General features: G+C 45.0%; 1 protein-coding gene across 5 annotated transcripts; it reads left to right on the forward strand.

The window, feature by feature from the left end:
* The first annotated feature begins 404 nt into the window (after positions 1-404).
* TMEM231 (transmembrane protein 231) lies at positions 405-23834 on the forward strand. Of its 5 annotated transcripts, none has more exons than XR_007124049.1 (8): positions 408-1691; positions 1794-1963; positions 16042-16170; positions 16499-16642; positions 19059-19140; positions 21451-21556; positions 21926-22211; positions 22407-23834. XR_007124049.1 is itself a non-coding variant. In XM_047712193.1 (7 exons), the coding sequence occupies exons 1-7, from the start codon at positions 1553-1555 to the stop codon at positions 21835-21837; spliced, it is 801 nt and encodes a 266-aa protein (XP_047568149.1). In that variant the 5' UTR covers positions 405-1552; the 3' UTR covers positions 21838-21901. The 5 variants fall into 5 exon arrangements, 3 of the variants coding, with proteins under 3 accessions (XP_047568149.1, XP_047568148.1, XP_047568147.1); XR_007124050.1 differs by having other exon boundaries at positions 22555-23834; XM_047712193.1 differs by lacking the exons at positions 21926-22211; positions 22407-23834 and adding an exon at positions 21807-21901 and having other exon boundaries at positions 405-1691.
* The last annotated feature ends 291 nt before the right edge of the window (positions 23835-24125 follow it).

A 24125-nucleotide genomic window follows, 5' to 3' on the forward strand; every position in this document is an offset into this window, starting at 1 on the left:
AAGAAAAGTCCACTCTTAATCCCCTTCACCTATTTCACCCATCCCCCCAATCACCCACCCTCTGGTAACCATCTGTTTGTTCTATATATGTTCTATATAGTAATATATAGTCTTTTTCTGGTTTGTCTCTTTTTTCCCTTTGTTCATTTGTTTCCTTAAGTTCCACATATGAGTGAAATCATATGGTTTTAACAGTTGTTTTTTTTTTTAAGATTTATTTATTTATTTATTTGACAGACAGAGATCACAAGTAGGCAGAGAGGCAGGCAGAGAGAGGAGGAAACAGGTTCCCCACTGAGCAGAGAGCCGGATGCTGGGCTCAATCCCAGGACCCTGGGATCATGACGTGGGCGGAAGGCAGAGGTTTTAACCCACTGAGCTACCCAGGCGCCCCTTAACAGTTTTTCAATAAATGAAAGTCATTCACTTAAATCACAGATGCAGTATAATGTCAGAATAATAATGTAGATTTAAGCCTAACAATTACTGTATTTAGGAGCTGTGTTCCCACCCCAGAAAAGCTTTAAAGCAAGAACGAGTAGTACTGGACCCAAAATGACAAAATCTTCTGGCTGATACTATTTGTCATCTTGAACTGTGGTGAGGACCCTGGATAATTTTTCCAAATGATCAGGTCTTGACCCCTCAAGCATCTGTGTTGTTAGGATCTCAGGTGTATTCTTCATCTAAAAGCCATTTCTAGGTTGCCTTCAAAATAGAGGCATTACCTCCTGGACTGCGCTCAGACCACAAACCTCACACTATCGTTTGGCACTGCAATGTGATCCTTCAGGACCTTCTGATAAAGAACTTGGCTGTTGACAATGATAAAGAAAAAAAAAAATCCTTTTGCCATGTTCAAAATACTGGTTGGAGGTGGAAGTGGAAGCTTTCAATTAAGTGATAAGCTACTGTCATCTTTGAGGGGGGCCACAGCTTCTAAAACCCGCCGCCAAGTTTGTACCCAGTATAAAGCGATGAAATTCAGCAGAGAGAGCCATGTAGTAATTATCCTCGAAGAGCTGGGGATTTGTGCCCTGTTTCTGTGTCTGTCCTGCTATGGCGGGTAGTGGAAGCGACGGGAAAGTTGGGGGCAAAGGGACCGGGGTTTGGTCTTAGCCCAGGCCAGGTCCAGGAGCACAGCCACCCATGTTTTGGGTTTTCCTGAAATGGAGAGTGTGCTGTGACGGGTTGGATTTAAGTACGAACCACATTGCGGACTAACAGATGACACATAAACAGGTAAGCACTTTAAGTCAATTTTTATGGAAATCTTATTTTACATAAATGTTAACCCAGGAAATGGCCACGATTCTGAGCCCGTACACTCCCTAACCCCATTCAGCCTTTGGAAACTCCCACCAGCAGAGGCACCGCCCCCGCTTGGCCCCACCCCTGCCAAGGCCCCGCGCCCTTCCTATTGGTTCTTTTCCCGGCTCCCGTCGGTTGCCGTGGAGACCAAGGCTATGGCAACCAGGAGAAGCCAAACTTGGTCCTTCCTGTCCGACCGCGTAGGGGTCCCAGGCAAGCGGCCGGAATCCGCGCGGCGTTCATGGCGCTTTACGAGCTCTTCTCTCACCCGGTGGAGCGCGGCTACCGCGCGGGGCTCTGCTCCAAGGCCGCTCTATTCCTGCTGCTGGCCGCCGCGCTCACGTACATCCCGCCACTGCTGGTGGCCTTCCGGAGCCACGGTGAGCCTGCTCGCGGCCGCGGCGCGCTCAGCTAGCTCCCCAAGGCCTGCTGCGCCCGCGCCCGCCTCCATGACCTCCTCCCCACCGCCCTCTCTACCTCAGGGTTTTGGCTGAAGCGGAGCAGTTACGAGGAGCAGCCGACCGTGCGCTTCCAGCACCAGGTGCTGCTCGTGGCCTTACTGGGACCGGAGCGCGGCGGGTTCCTGGCCTGGAGCACGTTCCCCGCCTTCAACCGGCTGCAGGGGGATCACCTGCGCGTCCCGCTGGTTTCGGTGCGTGGTTCCTGTCCGGGCCCGGAGGCCCACCGGGACTGGGCGGGGGTGGCCGGGGGTGGCGGGGAGAGGATGAACGGCCCCGGCCAAGGGAAGCCCAGGTTGGGTCTTAAGGGTTTGTGAACCCACGGAGGTTTTGTACACAGGCGCGTTGGCCTGAGCATACGTTTAATTTCCCGGGAAGTGACTCTCTTGTTTCATTCGACTTCTCCAAGCCGTCCACAGCGCCAAGAATGTTAGCCACTGCCGTGAGCATGTGTCCTACGGAAGCTGGGGGAGAGCCAGTCTCTGGCCTCCCGCCATTTCTGGGCCTGGCCTGATGGATGGGTGGTCGCGAAAGTTTCTTTGAGTCACGAAGGCTGAGCGCTGTGCTTAGGAATTAACCTAACGTGTGGCTGCAGTTGTGCCTCGAAGTGGGGAGGGGACCACTGGTAAGGTAAGGGCACACATTTTTATGCAGACCTGACACGTGGAAGCCGGGATGATTGGTTAAGCGACCTACCCAGAATGTGCTGGGGGTCCCCGTCCCGCCTCCCTGGCTTTAGGACTAGATGCGGCCCCAGCTTGCAGTTGTCGAGGATGAAAAGGAAGCATTTTCCTGTTTTTAATTTAGTATTTGGTTCAGGATGAGTGAGTGCTAACTTGACAGTCATTCCCTTTCTGCTCACTTTCGAAAACATTTTCCCTTAGAAATAGGAAAATTCTATTTTTTCTTCTTCCAAAGTTGAATCTCTTTACACATCTCAGAGATGATTGGCCTACAAGACAACTTGTGTAGCTGAAAAAAAAAATCAGACTTTCTTCCAGCAGCCAAATAAAATGAAAAAGAAAAAACTTTTTATATCTGATTGATCATATGAATAACTACAAAATGTAATTCATATTTTTTTCTGATTATAAAAATGCATTCCTATTGTAAAATATTAGAGTTACAGGTATACATCATGATGTAAAACTAAAGGCTGACTTTGGAACATGTACATTTGTCAGTCAAACTTATTCTTTTTAAGATCTGCATAAAATTTGTTTTTAATTAATCTTTTTTTTTAAAGATTTTATTTATTTATTTGAGAGAGAGACAGTGAGAGAGAGCATGAGCGAGGAGAAGGTCAGAGGGAGAAGCAGACTCCCCATGGAGCTGGGAGCCCGATGTGGGACTCGATCCTGGAACCCCGGGATCATGACCTGAGCCGAAGACAGTCATCCAACCAACTGAGCCACCCAGGCGTCCCATGATCTGCATAAAATTTTTATGATAGGGAAAACCTATTGGATTTAACCAGCTCTCCGTTGGTGGATATTTGATGGACTTCTATTTTTTCACTATTTAGGATACTGCAGTGAACAAGATTTTGAATCAATCTTACACCTTTAAGCAGCCAGTGGTGAGGAATTGGAATGCAAGCTGTTTTTTGAAATTGTACCCGTAAATAGAAAACTAAGCAAGCAAATAATTGTTAAATTCAGAGAAATAAAAAGTAAGGAAAGGGGAGAAAGGAATAGGATTCACATAGTCATAAGTAAATGAACACTGAATATTGATTGACTAAGCAAAATGAGAGTTTAACTCAGTGGGGGGTGGTGGAGGGAAGAAAACTAAAACTTCATCTTTTCACATGGGAAGTCAATAGAGGATGCCTGAACCTGAGAAATCCAGAATTGCCAGTGCACAGGTTATTTAAAGACATGGAGGGAGTGCCTGGGTGACTTAGTGTGTTAAGCTTCTGCCTTCAGCTCAGGTCATGATCCTAGGGTCCTGGGATCCAACCCTGCACAGGGCTCCCAGCTCAGTGGGGAGTCTTCTTGTCCCTCTCTTTTCCCCCTCCCTTCCCCTCTCCCTCTCCCTCTGTGTGTTCTCTTTCTCTCTAGCTTTCACTCTCTCCCAACTAAATAAATAAAATCTTAAAAAAAAAAAAAGACATGGAGATAGATTTCTGAATAATCAGGCAAATGAGATAAAAATATTTGCCATGGGGCTGGAAGTCTGCTGCTTTTGATTCTTAAATGATCAGGTCTTTCAAATGGATTTTAAGAAGTAGAACTGGAGGGGGCACCTCGGTGGCTCAGTTGGTTAAAGCCTCTGCCTTCAGTTCAGGTCATGATCTCAGGGTCCTGGGATCGAGCCCCACATCGGGCTCTCTGCTCTGCGGGGGAGCCTGCTTCCCTCTCTCTCTGCCTGCCTCTCTGCCTACTTGTGATCTCTGTCTGTCAAATAAATAAATAAAATCTTAAAAAAAAAAAAAAGTAGAACTGGAGGACTGACAAATTTCTGTGAACAACTCCTCACTAATATGACATGTTGCCCAATTTTATTCTTTTTTTTTTTAAGATTTTATTTATTTGACAGAGAGAACACAAGCAGGGGGAGAGATAGGCAGAGGGAGCAGCAGGCTTCCAACTGAGTGGGGACCCCCATATGGGGCTCTGTCCCAGGACCCTGGGATCATGACCAGAGCTGAAGGCAGATGCTTAACCAACTGAGCCACCTAGGTGCCCCAGCCCATTTTTATGCTTTTTTGAGATGATAATGAATGCGGGGAAGGGTGACTGTGGATGAGAGGCCTTGTCAAGGGATGCTTACTTTTCCCGGTAAATCCACTGTATTTCTGGTGCTCTACATGCATGTGTTTCGTTTCTAAAAGTGAAAGCAAAATGTTTCTTTTTATTCCAAACAAACAGAAATATTAACTTTTTAGTTTTACTTTTTTTTTTTTTTTTTTTTTTTTAGAGAGAAAGAGTAGGAATAGGGGAGTGCGGTGTGCAGAGCAAAGGGAGAGAGGTGGGAGAGAGAGACTCATAAGCAGGCTCCGTGCTGGAAGAGTTAGTGCTGTTCCCATAACTCTGAGATAATGACCTGAGTGGAAATCAAGAGTCCGACACTCAGCCGACTCCCGGGCCCCCCGGAAACCCCTTGTTAGTCTTACTTTAGGTTAACATTACCTGTTTTTTGTAGAAGTTTTTTGTTTTTCTTACATTTGTGTATTCCTCTCCGTCATACTCTCTGGTTACTTAAGTGTAAGAAATAATTGTGAAAAGTTAATCATGAAGCATTAGGTTTCATTCATTTTTTTCTTTTCATGTGTTAGTCCAACACAGCAGATGGACTCTCCAGTTGGATGGCTGGTTAGATAGGCTCTTATCTCCGTGACCTTGAAAGCACCGCCCTTGTTCCCCCCGTTTTCGTGTGTGTGTGTGTGTGTGTGTGTGTGTGTGTGTGTGTGTGTGTGTGAGAGAGAGAGAGAGAGAGAGAGAGAGAGATTGAGAATTTTTGATCCATGAAAGCAAAACTGCCTCTATTCTTATGGTGCCCAGAATTATTAATCCTTTATAATACTGGGTAATTTTACACTCTAAAATGCAGAACCAAAGCTCCTTTTTCCTAGTCTTTTCCCCCCTCCATTCTAGGGCACTGTCTATATAAGTTGTTGGTTTTTTTTTAAGATTTTTATTTATTTATTTGACAAACAGATCACAAGCAGGCAGAGAGGCAGGCAGAGAGAGGAGGGGAAACAGGCTCCCGGCTGAGCAGAGAGCCTGATGTGGGGCTCGATCCCAGGAACCTGAGATCATGACCTGAGCCTAAGGCAGAAGCTTAACCCACTGAGCCACCCAGGTGCCCTACAAGTATTTTTTTCTTAAGATTTTATTTCTTATTTGACAAAGAGAGGCACAGCAAGAGAGGGAACACAAGCAGGGGGGGTGGGAGAGGGAGACGCAGGCTTCCCTCTGAGCAGGGAGTCTGATGCAGGGCTGGATCCCAGGACCCTGGGATCATGACCTGATCTGGAGGCGGACACTTAACAACTGAGCCACCCAGGCGCCGTGTCTATAAGTATTTTTTAGTAAATGATTTGCTTTCTTCTTAGCTGAGCTCTTGGGTTTGAGAATAGTTTGGAATCATGAGACACAGATAAATGAGCTAGAAGATATAGTAGAAGTACAGATCTCAACAGCAGCCCCAAAATATAAACTCATTAGGAATAGGCTTAACATGAAATGTATACTTTAAAAAAAAATTTTTTTTTTAAAGTGTGGGTTCCTCAGGGGCTCAGTCAGTTAAGCATCCACCTCTTGATCTCAGCTCAGGTCTTGATCTCAGGGTTGTGAGTTCAAGCCCAGCACTGGGCTCCAGGCTGGGCAAGGAGCCTACTTTAAGTAAGTAAGTAAGTAAGTAAATAAATAAATAAATTTTGAATAAATAAATAAATAAAAGAAATGTGCAAGAACTATGTGAGTAAAACTTTAAATAGACTGATGACTGACACAAAGGAGATTAAAAAATGGTAATATCTGTCATATTTTTAGACCGGAAAATTCAACATCATAAAGATGCCTCTTCTTCCTTGGTTGATCTATAATTGTAATGCATTCTCAGTGAAAACATGACAGTATGCAGGGACAGACAGCCATATGGAAAAAGAAAGAAAAATTCTAGGAAAAAAGAGAAGGGTAAGAGGAGACTAGCTCTCCAAGATATTAAATTATACCTTAAAGCCATAATATATAAAGCAGTGTGACTTGGGGGACTTGTATAAAAAGTATAGAAAAAGACTCAAATATGATGAAGGTAGCATTTTATTTTATTTTATTTTTTTTAAAGATTTTATTTATTTATTTGTCAGAGAGAGAGAGGGAGAGAGAGCAAGCACAGGCAGACAGAATGGCAGGCAGAGGGAGAAGCAGGCTCCCTGATGAGCAAGGAGCCCGATGCGGGACTCGATCCCAGGACGCTGGGATCATGACCTGAGCCGAAGGCAGCTGCTTAACCAACTGAGCCACCCAGGCGTCCCGAAGATAGCATTTTAAATCAGTGGTGAAAGATGACTTATATAATAAAATGATGTAGGGGAGACTGGGAAGCCATCTGGAAAAACTTAAGGTGGAGCCAGTGCTCAGATTGTACACCAGAATTAATGTCCAGATAGGTCAAGATTCAATTTAAAATATGGAATAGGGGCACTTGGGTGGCTCAGTCAGTTAAGCATCTGATTTTGGCCCAAGTCATGATCTCAGGATGGTGAGATCCAGCCCTGCATCAGGCTCCCTGCTCAGAGGGGAGTCTGCTTCTTGCTCTGTCCCTCCCTCTATCTCTCTCATTCAAATAAATAAATAAAATCTTTTAAAAAATTATTGGCATGGTAAAACCATAAGCATAATCAAAGCACGAATAGAACTAGAAAAAAAAGCTTTATCATTTGTATCACTTGTAAAAAGCTCATTTTCCTAACATAAAATGCCTGTAGATTTATAAATAAAAGACTAACCATCTAACAGAAAAACGAGCAAAGAATGTAAACAGTTCAAAGAAAAAGAAGCACATGTGACTCTTAGGAAGTCACAGTTATGATTAGAGAATTGCAAAGAATATATTGAGATGCTGTTTTTTAATCTATCAAATAGGCAAAAATTGAAGTTTGACCACACTGTGACCAAGATGTCGGGAAACTTGTGAGCATTTGTGTGTATCACTGGTGGGGCTGTAGCTTGATGCACATCTTTGAAGGAATGTTTGTCCATATATTTTTTTAAGATTTTATTTATTTATTTGAAAGAGAGAGGGAGAGAGACCACAGCAGGGGGAGTGGCAGGCAGAGGGAGAGGCAGACTCCCTGCTGAGCAGAGTCACCACCTGAGCTGAAGGCAGATGCTTAACTGACTGAGCCCCCTAGGTGCCCCAATATTTGTCCATATTTATCAGAATTAGAGATGGATGTGCCTGCTTCCACTTCTAGTAAGGTACTTTGGGGTTTGTGCAAACAGGTGAGATGACATACATAAAAAGTCACATGGTACAGCATTGTAATAAGGTAAACAACCAATGTAGTAATAGAAGACTCATCAGAGGGGCACCTGGGTGGCTCAGTGGGTTAAAGCCTCTGCCTTCGGCTCAGGTCATGATCCCAAAATCCTGGGATCGAGCCCTGCATCGGGTTCTCTGCGTCGCAGGGAGCCTGCTTCCCTTCCTCTCTCTATGCCTGCCTCTCTGCCTCCTTGTGATCTCTGTCTGTCAAATAAATAAGTAAAACCTTTAAAAAAAAAAAAAGACTCATCAGAGAAATTGTGGTACATTTACGCAGTGGAATGTTGCCTAGCTCTTTCTTTTTTAATGAAGTGGATCTCTGTATATTGATGTGGAATTACCTCCAAAAGAAATTGATAAGTAGAAAAGACAAAAATTGTATATAATATGCTTCCATTCACATAAAAATAATAGAAAACATAACAAAGGATATGTGTATGGGTGCATATGCATATACATACATGAATGCTCTTACTCTCTCTGGAAGGATTCAAAAGACAGCACTGATTGCTCTGGGGAAAGAACTAAGTGGCTGAGGTTAGGGTGGGAGAGAAGCTTTTTTTTACTATATATCCTTCTGTACCTTTTAAATTTTGTATCATGAAAATGTGATACACATTCAACATTTTTACATTATAATGACAATTTTTAAAGATTATTTTAGAGAGAGAAAGCGGGTGAGCAGGGGGAAGGGCAGAGGGAGAGGGAGAATCTCAAGCAGAGCCTCATGCAGGGCTTGATCTCGAGACCATGAGATCATGACCTGACCCGAAACCAAGAGTAGAACGCTCAATCTGCTGTGCCATCCAGATGCCCTGTAATGACAATAATTTTTCAAAGAAAATTTAGAAAGTGCCCAAGAAAGGCAAAAACAAAGCAACGAACCCCAAAATTCAAAAGCAGGTAAATATATAAAATGACATGGCAACTTTGGAAAATAGTTTTCATTTCCTCAAAAAGTAAAACATAGAATTACTAGGTATATGCGTACCCAAGAGAACTGAAGAGTTATGTCTGCACAAAAACTCAGGCACAAATGTTCACAGAAGTTTTATTCCTAATAGCAAAAAAGTAGGAACAACCCAAATGTTATCAACAAATGAATGCATAAATGAAATGGGTTCTAGCCATATAATGGAATGTTACTCAGCCACCAAAAGGAATGGAGTCGTGAAACATGCTACAGCATGGATGAGCCTTCAGAACAGGCCAAGAGAGGATTCAGCCATGAGATAGCACAGCGTCTGATGGCATTTATATGGAATGTTCAGAAGAGTCAAATCTGGGGCGTCTGGGTGGCTCAGTGGGTTAAAGCCTCTGCCTTCGGCTCAGGTCATGATCCTGGGGTCCTGGGATTGAGTCCCGCATCGGGCTCTCTGCTGGGCAGGGAGCCTGCCTCCCTTCCTTTCTGCCTGCCTCTCTGCCGACTTGTGATCTCTGTCTGTCAAATAGATAAATAAAATCTTAAAAAAAAAAAAAAGTCAAATCTGCAGAGACAGAAACTAGGGGTTCCAGGGGCTTGGGGAATTGACGGTCAGGAGAGACAGGTAATGACTACTAATAGGAAGAGGGTTTCTTTCTTGGATGTTGAAAACATTTTGAAATTGGAATTAGGTAGGGGTGATAGTTTCACAACCTCATGAATATCCTAAAATCTACCAAACTGTATTTTAGGTAATTTTATGGTACATGAATTATGTCTCAGTTTTGTTTTATTTTTTTTTTAAAGATTTTATTTTTTTTTTTTAAGATTTTATTTATTTATTTGACAGACAGAGATCACAAGTAGGCAGAGAGGCAGGCAGAGAGAGAGGAGGAAGCAGGCTTCTGGCTGAGCAGAGGGTCCGATGCGGGACTCGATCCCAGGACCCTGAGATCATGACCTGAGCCGAAGGCAGCGGCTTAACCCACTGAGCCACCCAGGCGCCCTCAGTTTTGTTTTAAAGCAGGTGGGCGATCCCCTGGTGATATACTTATGAGCCATAGTAATAAAAATTACTGTTGATTTACTGTGTTTCAGGCATACACTTAGCATTTCATCATTAGATAATATGTTTAAAGTCCTTTACATAGGACTTGGCCTGTGATAATCACTAAGTGTTAACTCTTAATTTTTTTTTACATACATTACCTCTTTTTTTTTTAAGGTTTTATTTATTTGACAGACAGAAATCACAAGCAGGCAGAGAGACGGGGAGAGAGAGAAGGGAAGCAGGCCCCCCACTGAGCAGAGAGCCCGATGTGGGTCTCAATCCCAGGACCCTGGGATCAGGATCTGAATGAAAGTCAGTTGATTAACCAGCTGAGCCACCCAGGCATCTCTGCCTCTTTAATCCTCATAGTAACTGTGTGATATAGAGGCTATATCCCTGTTTTACAGGTAAAGAAACCAAGACTCAGAGAAGTGACCTCTTTTGCTTAGTTCTTAACCAAACAGTCAAGACTGCACCACAAGGGTTTGTCATTCTATATCATGTATTCTTTTATTTATTTATTTATTTATTTATTAAAGATTTTTTTATTTATTTGTCAGAGAGAGAGTGAGAGAGAGCGAGCACAGGCAGACAGAATGGCAGGCAGAGGCAGAGGGAGAAGCAGGCTCCCCGCCAAGCAAGGAGCCCGATGTGGAACTCGATCCCAGGACGCTGGGATCATGACCTGAGCCGAAGGCAGCTGCTTAACCAACTGAGCCACCCAGGCGTCCCAAGTATTCTTTTATTTTAAGATTTTATTTATTCATTTATTTGAGAGAGAGAGAGAGAGAACATGAGAGGGGAGAAGGTCAGAGGGAGAAGCAGACTCCCCGCCGAGCTGGGAGCCCGATGCTGTGTTCGATCCTGGAATTCTGGGATCACAACCCTAGCTGAAGGCAGTAGCTTAACCTACTGAGCCACCCCGGTGCCCATCTACAGCATATATTCTTAACCCTTATTGCAACAAAGTACTTCTTTTCCCCTCCAACTCCCAAGGTAAAGCTAGACTAACCACAGCCTGTCCGAGAAACTGTGCAGAAGACCAAAGAAGCAGTGGTTTTAGGTCAAGGTTTGACCAAATGCTGGGGGATGGTTCTGTGGTTACTAACTTGGGAAAATGCCTCAGAAGCCAGAAATGGCCTTGCTTCTGCTTCGGTCAGCTCACCTTGGACAGCATCTCTAAAGTCCCTGTGCTTTGAACGCTTTGTAAATCCAAGTTTCTTGTTGTTGCTATTGTGGTTAAGGACAGAAGGAAAAACCACAGGGTGACCTGTCCTTTCAAGCCTGACTGAGTTTTTAAGGCATGTGTGGGCCCAGAGACTGTGGGGGCTGAAGGCTATGGGCAGTGCAGGGAGGTGAGTGGAGAGCATTGTCGTATCTGAGATACAGCTTTCACATCTCTGAGATCAGAATGTGTCCTCTCTGTGGTATCTTAAAATTGTTGCTGTGGGATGCCCAGGTGGCTCAGATGGTTAAGCATCTGCCTTGGGCTCACGTCATGATCTCAGGACCCTGGGATCAAGTCCCACATTGGGGTTCCCTGCTTAGCAGCGAATATGCTTCTCCTTCTCCCTTTGCCTCTCCCCCAAACCCTGCTCATGCGCTCGTGCTCCCTCTCTCTCACTTAAGTAAATAGAATCTTAAAAAATGTTGCTGCTGCCAGGAGACAGGCTTGGCTTAGTCCTTATTGCCTACACATGTGCAAACATCAGATGTGTCAGCATCAAAACTTGGAGAAGTGACATCAGCATCTTGAAAGAAAACCCTAGAAACAATAATAAGACATTATTTTAACCCCGAGATCCAAATGTTGAGCAGGTCAGGGAAGGTTCAAGAGGCACTTAAACATAGGCCAGATCTACATACCTTTTTAAAAGATTGGTTGATTGATTTATAGAGTGGGAGCGAGACGAGGGGCAGAGGGGGAGAGAAAATCTCAAGCAGACGCCACACAGAGCATGGAGCTCAGTGTGGGGCTTGATCCCACAACCCTGAGATCATGACCTGAGCCAAAATCAAGAGTTGGATGCTTAACTGACAGAGCCACCAGGTGCCCCTAAAGCCTGCGTAAGAGCCCAGACCAATGGATTTAGTTCCATTTATGGATTTTTTTTTAATGTTGTATCTCCAATATGCTTGATGGCACAAAGGACAAAAGTACATAGAAAAGGATGGTTATCATTGAGTCACAAAATGATGCGAAAGAATCAGAATGTAAAGAAGTTTTAGGAGTCCCTAGGGCCATTTATTTTCCTTATATTTTTATGTGCATAAATATGATATCTGATATAAATATCCCTAGAGTCTAAAAGCTTTTAATAAGTGTAAAAGAAATGTTCTCAGTAATTAGAAAGCATTGTGTCATAGTTTAACTAGAAGTAGTTTTGCTTTTTTGCTGGTATCTAAAGTAATGGTGCATTTTATAATTGATGGTATCTTAGATTCATTGAAACACAGGCAGCAAGGATTTGATGAGTCTAGGAGCCCTGAAGTGTTGGTCCCTACTTTGTTGGAGACCCAAAGACTGGTGCCAAAGAGTATTTTCAACATTAAAAGGAAAAAAATGGGGGCACCTGGGTGGCTCAGTGGGTTAAGCCGCTGCCTTCGGCTCAGGTCATGATCTCAGGGTCCTGGGATCGAGTCCCGCATCGGGCTCTCTGCTCAGCAGGGAGCCTGCTTCCCTTCCTCTCTCTCTGCCTGCCTCTCTGCCTACTTGGGATCTCTCTCTGTCAAATAAATAAATAAAATCTTTTTTTAAAAAAAGGAAAAAAATGAAACACCCATTGATGACAAGTATATGGTAAAACAGACACTGGTATAAACTAAGACGTTAACCTTGGGGCACCTGGCTGACTCAGTATAGCATGGAACTCTTTTTCTTTTTTTTTTTTAACTATTGATTTTTACTTACTTATTTTGAGATAGAGAAAGTGAGAGCTAGAGCAGGAGCCAGGAGCCAGAGGGCAAGGGAGAAGCAGACTCTCTGCTGAGCAGAGAGCCCAGTGTGGGGCTCGGTCCCAGACCCTGAGATCAGGACCTAACCTGAAGGCAGACGCTAACCAGGTGAGCCACACAGGCACCCCAGATTTACAGTGACTGTTAAGTTGGTGTGTGGGTTAGTGAGTCTTATGCCTGCCCCAAGCCACCCTCCTGTGTGCTGCTTTGTAATGGTCATGCTGTTGCTGAAAACCACATTCTCCTTTGCTCACTGGCTCTCTGTGAGGTTCTTCCTGTAGGAGGCATGATGAGCCTTCTGGCAGTGGGAGAAAGACTCTAACCAGAGTGAAGAACCATTGGTGGGGTGGGGAGGATGCAAACAGGAAGGAGCAACCTTACTGTTCCCTCTAGTGGGTTCTTTGTCCAGGCTTCTGAGGTCTGGTCCAGCTCCTTGAGGTAACACCAGCCTCTTCCCTTCCTTCTCCAGCTTTAGACACAGAGCTCCCATGGCACAAATGCCTTATAAAAATTAGGTGCTGATATAATTGATGAATTCCCTTCGCCAAACATACCCACTGGGTTTTAGATACTGAACTTGAAGTTGTGTTAAAGTATTAGCTCTCGAAGTGCCTCCCTTTGTAACTTCCACATGCGTTAAGCCTGATTTGAACTAAATGGAATAAAAAGGTGGATTTCATCCTTGGTCCGATTGCTGGCATAGGAATTTGGCCCACGTCGCCAACCCTGTGGGGATGAGAGCGGGACCTGGTGATGGGCATTCGTGGGGACGCAGCATTAGCATCGTCCCCTCCCCGCCCAGGACTGCCTGGGCCCTGGCTTCCACCTCCCTCCTCCTCACTGCCCTCACCGCTCTGGTAAGCACTGACCCACTTCGCAGAGCAGGTGGACTTTGTCAGCGGGGATCACCCTGCCCCTAGATGTTTCTGTACCTCTTCACCTCACTTCTTTCCAGCTACCCACAGTCAGATCTTCCTGAGTATTTCCTATAAAAAATGGCTGTGAGATCCTCCCTTTCCTTTAATTGAAGCCTGCCTCATTTCCCTTTGTGGCATTTATCACATTTATTTGTTTATGGATTTATTTTCTGCCTCCCTGGCTGGGAATGTAAGCCCTGTTAGGGTACAGAGTTTATGTACTTCGTTTGCCACTGTATTTCCAGCCCCTGGCAGTGCCTGGCACATAGCGGGCCCCTAAAAAATACTTGACAGAGTAATGAGTGAACTTAACAAGCAGACACTAACTATGGTGCTGTGGCAGATCTCTGTCCCATGTGAACGTGGAGTGAAAATGTTGCACAAACACCACACTGACTTGCTTTCAAACTTTGATGCTGGCTTTTTGCAAAAAGATTTATCTTACCCAAAATTTTCTCCTTGAGCGTGTTTTTTTTTTTTTTTTTAAGATTTTATTTATCCTTGAGCGTTTTTTGTTTTAAGTCTGGACATTTTAGTTCTGGAAAGAGGACCCAATTTGGAGTCACAGACATGGTTTCAAATCTTTACCATTACTAGCCACACCCAAAAAAATCCCTCAATCTCCCCAAACCTCGATTTTCTCATCTGTACAGTGGGTATAATCTTTGCTTTGCTTACATCAGGATTTATTGTAAAGATCAAATGAACAAATGTGTTTCTCTCCCTCCCACACTGTGTTGGGGTCTGGATTCTTCTGGCAATCCCCCCCGCCGCCACCGCCCACCATGCTGTCTTGCAAGTTGAGACATTTGATCTTTGTCTTCCTGTTCAGCCCTAAAAATCCAGAAGGTATGGGTCCACTACAGAGAGTGAATCTGACTTTGTCTTGCAAGTGTTTCCAACTGAAGAAAATTCACAGGAAGACAAGGCAGCCTCTTTTCTGTCCTACTCATAATTGCTAATACATAATTGCCTTAGTAACTTGACCGTCAACCCCGGTAACAATATCCTTCCCCTACACCTGTGAAGCTGATGGAACAGGACAGAGAAAACAGAATCCAACAGAAGAAAGAGGGTATGTTTCTCTATAACAAGGCCTAGGATAAGGACATTATTATCTGAAGGAAGGACATGATTGAAAGGTCCTGAAAACTGAGCTCCATCTCAATCAACCTTAGGAGCCTGAAAAAGAACAAAGAATCTCTTCCTTACATCATAGTAACAGTGGAAAGCAAAACGAATCACGGAGCATGCCGTTGGGAATGTTGATATGCCATAGCAGAATCCTTCTGGGAACCTACAGCAGGAAAGGATCAGTTGTAGCAACAAGATCCAGGGCTGTCCCAAAGAATCATGTCCCCAGTGATCACATTTCAGTGCCATCTTTCCTGTTGACTAAAAGGATCAGTATGAGGTCATACTATGGGTGGTGAGACTGGATTCTGGTGTTTTCTATGGGCTGTCCTTTGTCTTTTTCCCTCCTTAGATCTCAGTTTTCCCTCCTTTTGTATCCATAATTTATAAACTGTCTGTGTAGTTTTAATGACTTGCTGGTTTGATTTAGCTTCCTTTTTCACTGTATCGATTGGTACTAAAAGATGCACGAGGCTTTCAAGTCCCAACATCAGTGATGAAAAGGAGTTCCACTATCGATAGTCTGAAGCAAAGACACTTGTGGCCGAAGAAAGTATAAATAGAGTTTGGTGTTTTTCTCCTAAGTCTGTTTGGGGAATGAATGCATGATGATTAGAATCTGTTTCTTTTCTATTTAAAAAAAAAAAAAAAGGACTCCTGGAGAAGTAGAAGTCAGTACTAACATGCTATTTAAATATTCCGTACAGGGGCCCCTGGGTGGCTCAGCGGGTTAAAGCCTCTGCCTGCGGCTCAGGTCATGATCTCAGGGTCCTGGGATCGAGCCCCGCATCGGGCTCTCTGCTCAGCAAGAAGCCTGCTTCCCTCTCTCTCTCTGCCTTCCTCTCCGTCTACTTGTGATCTTTGTCTGTCAAATAAATAAATAAATAATCTTATAACTAACTAAATAAATAAATAAATAAATAAATATTCCGTACAAACTCAGATGTGTTTCTAAAGAAGAAAAGAAAACACCAGCAACAAAACAAAAAAGATCCAAGGAGAAAACTTAAAAAAAAAAAAAAAAAAGCCATCCAGATGTTGTTCTTGCCACTTCAAGTTCCTGTTCAGTGTGGCGCTTGAACATTTGAGAAGCACGAGTGTGAAGTCCGGGGCCAGCATCCCGGGTCTCCTTCCCCGCTCTTGATCCCCTTATACCTATTTATTCTTCCTTTTTACTTCCGGTGAGGGAGCTAATTCCCATGTGTAGCAGAACAGTGGGTCACTCTGTTACTGCAGGCGTCCGGATTCTTCCCGGAATTATTAAGGACCAGGGCCACTGGCTGTCTTTGGGTTTCCTAGACTCGAGAAGAAGACAGGAACCAGGATGGGAAAATGGACATGTTACATTTTAAGCTGGAGCTTCCCCTGCAGTCCACGGAGCACGTTCTCGGTGTGCAGCTCATCCTGACTTTCTCCTACCAATTGCACGTGAGTCCATTCCTCAGGGAAGCCCATCCCCTCCCTTTTGTGCCTTCATAGAACTGAGCCCTCTGTCTGATTCCTAGGAAAACCCCTGCTGCCGAAGGCTCTCTTCCGAAGTGTTGTGCGGGATTTAATTGAGGCAAATCGCACGTTTCTCATGGGGGCCGTGTTGGTGTGCGTGGGCAATTCACAGCTCGCAGGGTTTCGGGCCGATAGCTTCCCGCATGGCCAAGCAGGTGTTGGAGGGGCGGGGACGCTGCCGCCCCAGACAGGGATGCCCAGGGCCCAGAGCCTTCCGATCCCCCAAAACTGTCTCTCCCTCTAATGATTTCAGAGGATGTCCACGTTCGTGATGCAGAGCATGGCGTTTCTGCAGTCCTCCTTCGCTGTTCCAGGCTCGCAGCTGTATGTGCACGGGGACCTGAGGCTGCAGCAGAAGCAGCCCCTAAGCTGCGGCGGCCTGGACGTGAGATACAACGTAAGGAGGCTCAGCGCTGTTGTCGTTGCTTTTGTTTCTCTCTGTTAACTGCTTATCATAAAGAGGGAGGCGTGAAAGTTGGAAATAGCATTTCTCTGTAGGTGGCCCAGAAGAGGATTTCTGTGGAGTTCTCGCCTTGAGTTCTTTCAGAATACAAGGCCAGATACACTGGTATTTGCATCTATAAAGAGACCAGAAACACGCCTTTAAGAACTGAAGCATTTCTTCTTTGCGGATGCGCATGCGCGCGCACACACGTGGCTTATGCCAAGTGGCCTTTTCCAGTTCGTGTAAAACACTGGGGAAGTCACAGCTAACCGCTGTTTGCTAAAAGGCAGCCGCCTCCGGGGATCCTGCCCCTGTCCTTTTCCAGCTCTCCAGCCGCTTGTCCTGTCATGGTCCCCCGGGGCTCCTTTCCAGCCAAACAGGCCCTTTCGCTGTTCCTCAGTCCCACGGAGCAGCTCCTGCCCCCCAGTTTTTCCTCCTGCCACATATCCACGTAGCTTGCTCTCCCACTCCATTCAGGTCCCTGTCCAAATGTGCCCGAGCTCAGTCCTTCTCTGACTCCTCTTTCTAAAGACCGTTCTCCCTGCCCGTCACCCCTCACCTTGACTGATTTTCCTTAGTTCCACCGGAAATAGTAAAGATCAGGTTTTGGTTTGTTGGCCTCCTGTCTCCCCCAGTGCTAAAAGCACAGACATCTTCTCCACTGTCACCCCGGAGCCTAAAACAGGGCCTGGCACATTGGAAGCACTCAGATTTGTTGAAAGAATTGAACTCTCGTTTTTAACATCAGGAAACTGAGGCAGACAACGCTTAATTAATTTTCCCAAAGTCCTGCCACTTGAAAGTAACAGAGCCATAAATTGTCCAGGACTGGATCTTAAACATACAGTGACTCATTACTGATCTTTCTTTTATCACAAGGGAGCCTGTGTAAGCTGGGCCAGGCTACTTTTGAAAATGAGTGATCTTATCAGTTACTACAGGCATGAACCAGGACTGCCCCAGATAAACAGATTTATGGTCTCTCCACCTATAGTCAATGTAAAGGTTGTTTTCGTTTTCTTTTTTAAGATTTTATTGATTTATTTGAGAGTGAGTGAGCGAGAGCACAAGCAGGGGGAGTGGCAGGCAGAGGGAGAAGCGGACTTCCCACAGAGCAGGGAGCCTGACCTTGATCCTAGGACCTCCAGATCAACACCTGAGCCAAAGGCAGACGCTTAACTGACTGAGCCATCCAGACGCCCCTCAATATAGGTTTACATAAAAAGGAGGGGGACTATAAGATAAAAACTTTTTATTTGAAGATTTAGATATTGATTATATCAATAGGAATGTAATATTACAAGGCAGGAGATAGTTTACTTCTTCAAAGGATTATATGCTTATTATTTGCCCTTTATCCTATTTTCATCTCTAGATTTAAAAGAGAGAAATTACAGGGGTGCCTATGTGGCACAGCCAGTTAAGCATCTGCCTTCGGCTCAGGTCATGATCCCAGAGTGCTGGGATCAAGCCCTAAATCGGGGTCCCTGCTCACTGGGGAGTCTTCTTCTCTCAAAATCTTTAAAAAAAAGAGAGAGAGAGATAAATTACGGAGTGTCCAAGGAAAAGCAAGAAAGACAAAAGAGATGAAAATATGGACTCCTTAAAAAAAAAATTCAGGGGCGCCTGGGTGGCTCAGTGGGTTAAGCCGCTGCCTTCGGCTCAGGTCATGATCCCAGGTCCTGGGTTCGAGCCCCACATCGGGCTTTCTGCTCAGCAGGGAGTCTGCTTCCTCCTCTCTCTCTGCCTGCCTCTCTGCTTACTTGTGATTTCTCTCTGTCAAATAAATAAATAAAATCTTTAAAAAAAAATAAAATAAAAAATTCAAAGAATTATTGCTCCCCTTGGAACAGGGTGGGGGGGGTGTTTTATAAGGAACTAAAACCCGTTAAAGGTGGATATTGGCCTCTTTTCCATCCCTGTAAAACGGAAGACTTGGGGGCACCTTGGGGAATAGTTGATCAAGCAACCAACTTTTGCTTTTGGCTCAGGTCATGAGATTGAACCCTTTGGTAGACTCCACACTCAGCTAATTGTCCACTTGACTTTCTCTCTTCCTCTCCCTCTGCCCCTCCCACTCATGCTGCCTCTTTCTCTCTCGCTCTCTATTGCTGGAAAGTAAATAAATCTTTTTAAAAGGGTCACGGAGACTGAATGTAGACGACTTAAATTGTTGCAAGGCAGGCTGGGGGAGAGGGGGCAGGGGAGATCACCTATCATCCATCCTTGAAAAAAGGACTCCTGATGCTAGAGTAGGTCACCAAGCCCAAGAGGGAGGTCTGTGAGATGAGCCTGGGGGGGAGGGAGGGTAGAAAGACGAGTGGAGAAGTGGCTGGGGGCTTATCCCTATCCTCCTGCCATTTCCCAGGTGTCCGTAATCAATGGGACCAGCCCTTTTGCCTATGACTACGATCTCACCCACATTGTTGCTGCTTATCAGGAAAGGAATGGTGAGTCATAGGTACAGTTCGTTCAGCCCCTTCTCAAGGACTTTCCAGGTTAGGGGGAAATCGGACAAAAACAGAATTGGAGCCCTTGGGATGCCTTAGGTGGCTCAGTCGGTTAAGCATCTGCCTTGGGCTCAGGTTATGATCCCGGGCTCCTGGGATCAAATCCCATATGGGGCTCCCTACTCAATGGGGAGCCTGCCTCTCCCCCTGCTTGTGCTCTCTCTCTCTTTCTCTGACAAATAAATAAAATCTTTAAAAAAAAATAGAATTGGAGCCCTTCTCATGATGAAAATGTCAGTAGCAGTGAATACTCAGTGATGGGAGGGGAACAGGCTGCCCCTATTTGTTTTTTTCCTCCTGATCTAAAGACCCATCCCATACCCCGCACCTTACCACTAGTCTTATGGTCCAGCAGGTGACTGCTGATTTATGCCCTGTATTTATTTATTAAGTGCCACATGTATCCCACCACTGGCTTGATATATTTCCTTTTTAATGTAAATGCCTAGTTGAGTTGGCCCCACTACCACACACAAACTGCTATCCTTGGTTTTCAGATAGAACTAAAGAATGTGAGTGACTTACCTGACATGAGCAGTGGAGGTAGATCAGAGGGCCCAAGGTTCTAGCTGGAAGGCAGAGCGTGTCCATTCCTTACAGAGAAAAGGCTGTCAGGCCAGCCCAGTGTACTTGACTCAGCGCATTTGGCAGGTTGGTGGTCTGAGGTTTTCTCTAAAGGCATCTGAAGGGTTCCTTGGCAGCCAGACATCAGGGATGCTATACACACATATTTATCAAATAGGGGGACTGCAGTTCCAGTAGTCCTGATTTTTGAGTAACGCACTGGTGGCATTATTCCAAGGCTAAAGGTATTTTAAGACAAAAGCACTCATCTACAACTTTGCTTTCTGTAGTCCTTTCAGTCCTTGTCCATAGCAGATTTTTTTACATTCAGTTCTTACCATAGTTTAGAAACATTTTAGGATCCAATTTTTTTGTCCTTATTTATTTATTTATTTATTTATTTGAGAGAGAGGGAAAAGTGATCACAAGCATGGGGAGCAGCAGACGGAGAGGGAGAAGCAGGACCCCTAGTGAGCAGAGAGCCCAGCAGGACATGGAACTCATTCCCAGGACCCTGAGATCATGACCTGAGCTGAAGGCAGATACTTAACTGACTGAGCCACCCAGGCACCCCTGTACTTTGAAATATAAATATTTCCCACCCTGCTACAAGGTTTTAATTGGTATTATTTTTAGTGGTAGCATAGTATTCCTTTACTTCGTCATTCAACAACTATAGAACATGTAGACCGTTCCAAGATTTTTTTCTTTTTTTTTAAGATTTGTCTGTTTATTAGAGAAAGAGAGAGAGAGTGTGAGTGGAGAGGCAGAGGAATAGAATCCTGAAGCAGACTCCCTGCTGAACGCAGTCTACACTCGGCTCAGTCCCATGACCCTGAGATCATGATCCAAGCCGATACTAAGGGTCAATGCTTAATACTTAACCAACTGAGCCACCCAGGCACCCTGACGTTCCACGTTTTTAACATAATTTTTTGTTTTTTTTAAATAGGCTCTACGACCAGAGTAGAACCCAATGTGCAGGGCCCGAACTTAACAACCCTGAGATCAAGACCTGAGCTGAGATCAAGAGTCAGACACAACCGACTAAGCCACTTGGGCGCCCCTTTAACATAAATATTTTGACGAGTATTTTATTTTTTTTATTTTTTATTTCTTTTTTTTTTAATTTTTATTTATTTGTTTGACAGAGATCACAAGTAGGCAGAAAGGTAGGCAGAGAGAGAGGAAACAGGTTCCCCGGCGAACAGAGAGCCTGATGTGGGGCTTGATCCCAGGACCCTGGAATCATGACCTGAGCCAAAGGCAGAGGCTTTAACCCACTGAGCCACCCAGGCGCCCCTTATTTTTTATTTCTTTAAGATTTTATTTATTTATTTGACAGACAGAGATCACAAGTAGGCAGAGAGGCAGGCAGAGAGAGAGGGGGAAGCAGGCTCCCCACTGAGCAGAGAGCCCAACTCGGGGCTCTATTCCAGGACCCTGGGATCACGACCTGAGCCAAAGGAAGAGGCTTTAACCCACTGAACCACCCAGGCGCATCAAACATAAATATTTTGATGAGTATTTTAATGAATAATTTGTGAGCAACTTTGCACATTCCGTTCTCTTTTCTTTGGGGTCATTTCTTTGGAATAAGTTCTGGTGTGCAGAATTTGCCTGAGAGGTTATACTTTTCTAGCCCTCATTACTTTATTCATGGATTAACTCTGGCTTGCATTACAGTAACCACCGTGTTCACTGGCCCCCACCCCATCTGGCTGGTGGGAAGGGCTGCTGAAGCTCCATTCGTGATTAACGCTGTCATCCAATACCCGGTGGAAGTCATTTCATATCCTTTCTATTAAAGAGCCACAGTAGCTCAGTTTCAAAAAAGGAGGGTTCCTCCATCATCCCAAGAAGGAACAGATGCGCAGGAGGCCTTCGACTGGAATTGGCTACAGTTCGTGGCCCCACTCAGATGACTCTGTCTGCTATTCATACAGGGGAAAACAAAATAAAACTCATTTCCTCTTCCTATTTCTTTCTGGGCAAGTCTTCCAAGTCAAAATCATCCATATTTATGCCTTAATAATCTTTAATCATATTCCCTTTTATCTTAAGAGTATTTGAAACATTTTTGCCATTTCCTGTCTAAACTAAACCTTTGGTTTAACTTCCATTGGGAAAACATCATCTGTGACTCCTTAACGGTCTATACATATCTACCAGGATTCTGGGAAATGATCAAGTTTGCCTGGGTCCAGTATGTCAGTATCCTGCTTATCTTCCTCTGGGTGTTTGAAAGAATCAAAAGATTTGTGTTTCAAAATCAAGTGGTGACCACAATCCCTGTCGCAGGGATGCCCCAGGGAGAAGTGTATAAGGAGCACTTGTCATAGGAAGACCATTTCTGAGAACTCAGCAGGATCCTGGCTACCTCATTGTGGTCTTCTGAGAACTGCCATCTTAAGAAGTTTTTGCAAAGAGCCTGTGGACACGTGCCGGTGTGTGTGCTTTTCCTGTCAAAGAAAAAGGACAGTCCTTTCTTATTTTTCTCTACACAAATCCATATCTTCTAAGCACCTGGCACATAAGCACTACTCATCAGGGACTAGTTTGTGGAAACATCCAAGGGTTCCCGAAGGCTATAATTTGCTTTTTTTTTTTTTTTTTTTTTTTTTTGTTTGTTTTTGCCTTAGGCTTGAATTTCAGGAGAAAACTACAATCAGTTCAGACCTCTTGGAAAGAGTCCCATCTCTGGTCAAGCAAAGACTTTTCCTCTTTTGAACCGAGAAGCTTGCTATACATTTCTTCCCACTATTGTAAACCACTTATTACTCTTTTCAGGGCTCTCTTGTGAGAGAGATGCAAATCAGCAGCACTTTCCACTCCTGAGCCTCTAAGTTTCCCATTCAGAACTTCGGTTTTCAGCGCTGAGAGGCCATGAAGGGGAGAACAGGAGCGAGAAGAAGGGAGCCCTTAGGAGCACATGCGTGCACACGTGTGCGGGTGGGCGACCCCAGGACACGAGGACCGTCCACCTGCCGTCGGCCTAACAGACAGTCGTCTGTCATCGGCTCAGCTGCAGGGCCCTTTATCCCTGCCCTGCCGGGGCTGGCTTGTTGCCCTGCCTTTCGCCCTGTCTGTGCCCCCTGGAACAGCAGGCTTCAGCCAGAGTGCTGTTTAGTCCACAAATCCCCGCAGCAACAGCAGGGGGGAAGTAAGGATGAGAACCACAGTCGCCTTCTCTCTGGCCCTCCTCCAACAGCCTGGACACTTGCCACTTTGTCCTTGACAGCCCTGCCCCTTCTTGAAGAGGACGTGGGTGACAAAGGAGCTGTTGTTGGTATTGGCTCCCACTGCCAACCGTCACAGAGCTCCTTTGGACCGCCGGCGGGAAGCCCGGCTACTCGAATGTCCCCCTGATGAAGGAACAGGGTGCTGATCAGGGTGAGCGGCTTTGCGGGGGACACACGAGGTGCGATGAGGGGATCAAGGGAGTGTTCACCCAGGCAGCCCACTCTGGCCTGGCGGGTAGCAGAATGTCAGGCAGGCCAGCAGGCTCATCCTCTTGCTCTAGTGAGCGTCTGCAGGGTGGGGCCACTGAAATGGGCCCCTGTTGCTCATGGAAGACTGCTTCTCCGTTCTTGGCATGTAGAGACAAGCTGCCCGCAAAGGACAAATGGATCTGCTTTATGATCCCAAGATATTGGCACTGGAGACATGCCTGTTCTGACCCATGCATTATGCCGACGCACGAACACTCTCCTCACCGTATGCCTCAGTTTACCTTGGAGGTTCAGTTCTCGTTTCCAAAGCACCTTGTCTTTCAGGCTGACCAAAATAAGAAATCTTTTGAAGGATTCAAGCACAAAAATAGCTTACCACTGGTCCCTCTGCCTTTTCTTTTAACATCTAGGGCTGTTGATAATACCTAAAGATTTTCTCTTGAGATATAAATGGAAAAAAAAAAAGAAAAACGGTTTCTGGTTTGAATCACAAGAAGGTAATGAGATGTGAAAAGATAGCTAAAGATGTAAATAAACACTGCGTTTTGTTAAATTATTTTAATGCAGAATTTGTATAAAGAACCATGATGTTTTGTACCTTTCTAATTAAAATATTCAAAACTGAAGGCTCGGGTGTGGCTTTTTCAAGGAGAAGAGTTTGGAAAGGGGGTGGGGAGGGGAGAGGTTGCGCACACTTCTCCAAGTTACTCACTGGCCACCTTGCCTTGCCAGGGCTCTGCCCTAAGACCCTGGAGCTTTTGTTGGCTCTTTGGCAGAGTCTCCTGGTCCAGTCCCAAGTCCATGTGAGTTTTCAGTGGAATCCACATGGCATGTGGAAACCACAGGCTGGAAAATTACAACTGTGTCTGGCGAATATCAAATTATTTACAGATCAGATGTTGGTAGCAT

The sequence above is a fragment of the Lutra lutra genome, chromosome 17, assembly GCF_902655055.1.
Source record: "Lutra lutra chromosome 17, mLutLut1.2, whole genome shotgun sequence".
Lineage (NCBI taxonomy): Eukaryota > Metazoa > Chordata > Mammalia > Carnivora > Mustelidae > Lutra > Lutra lutra.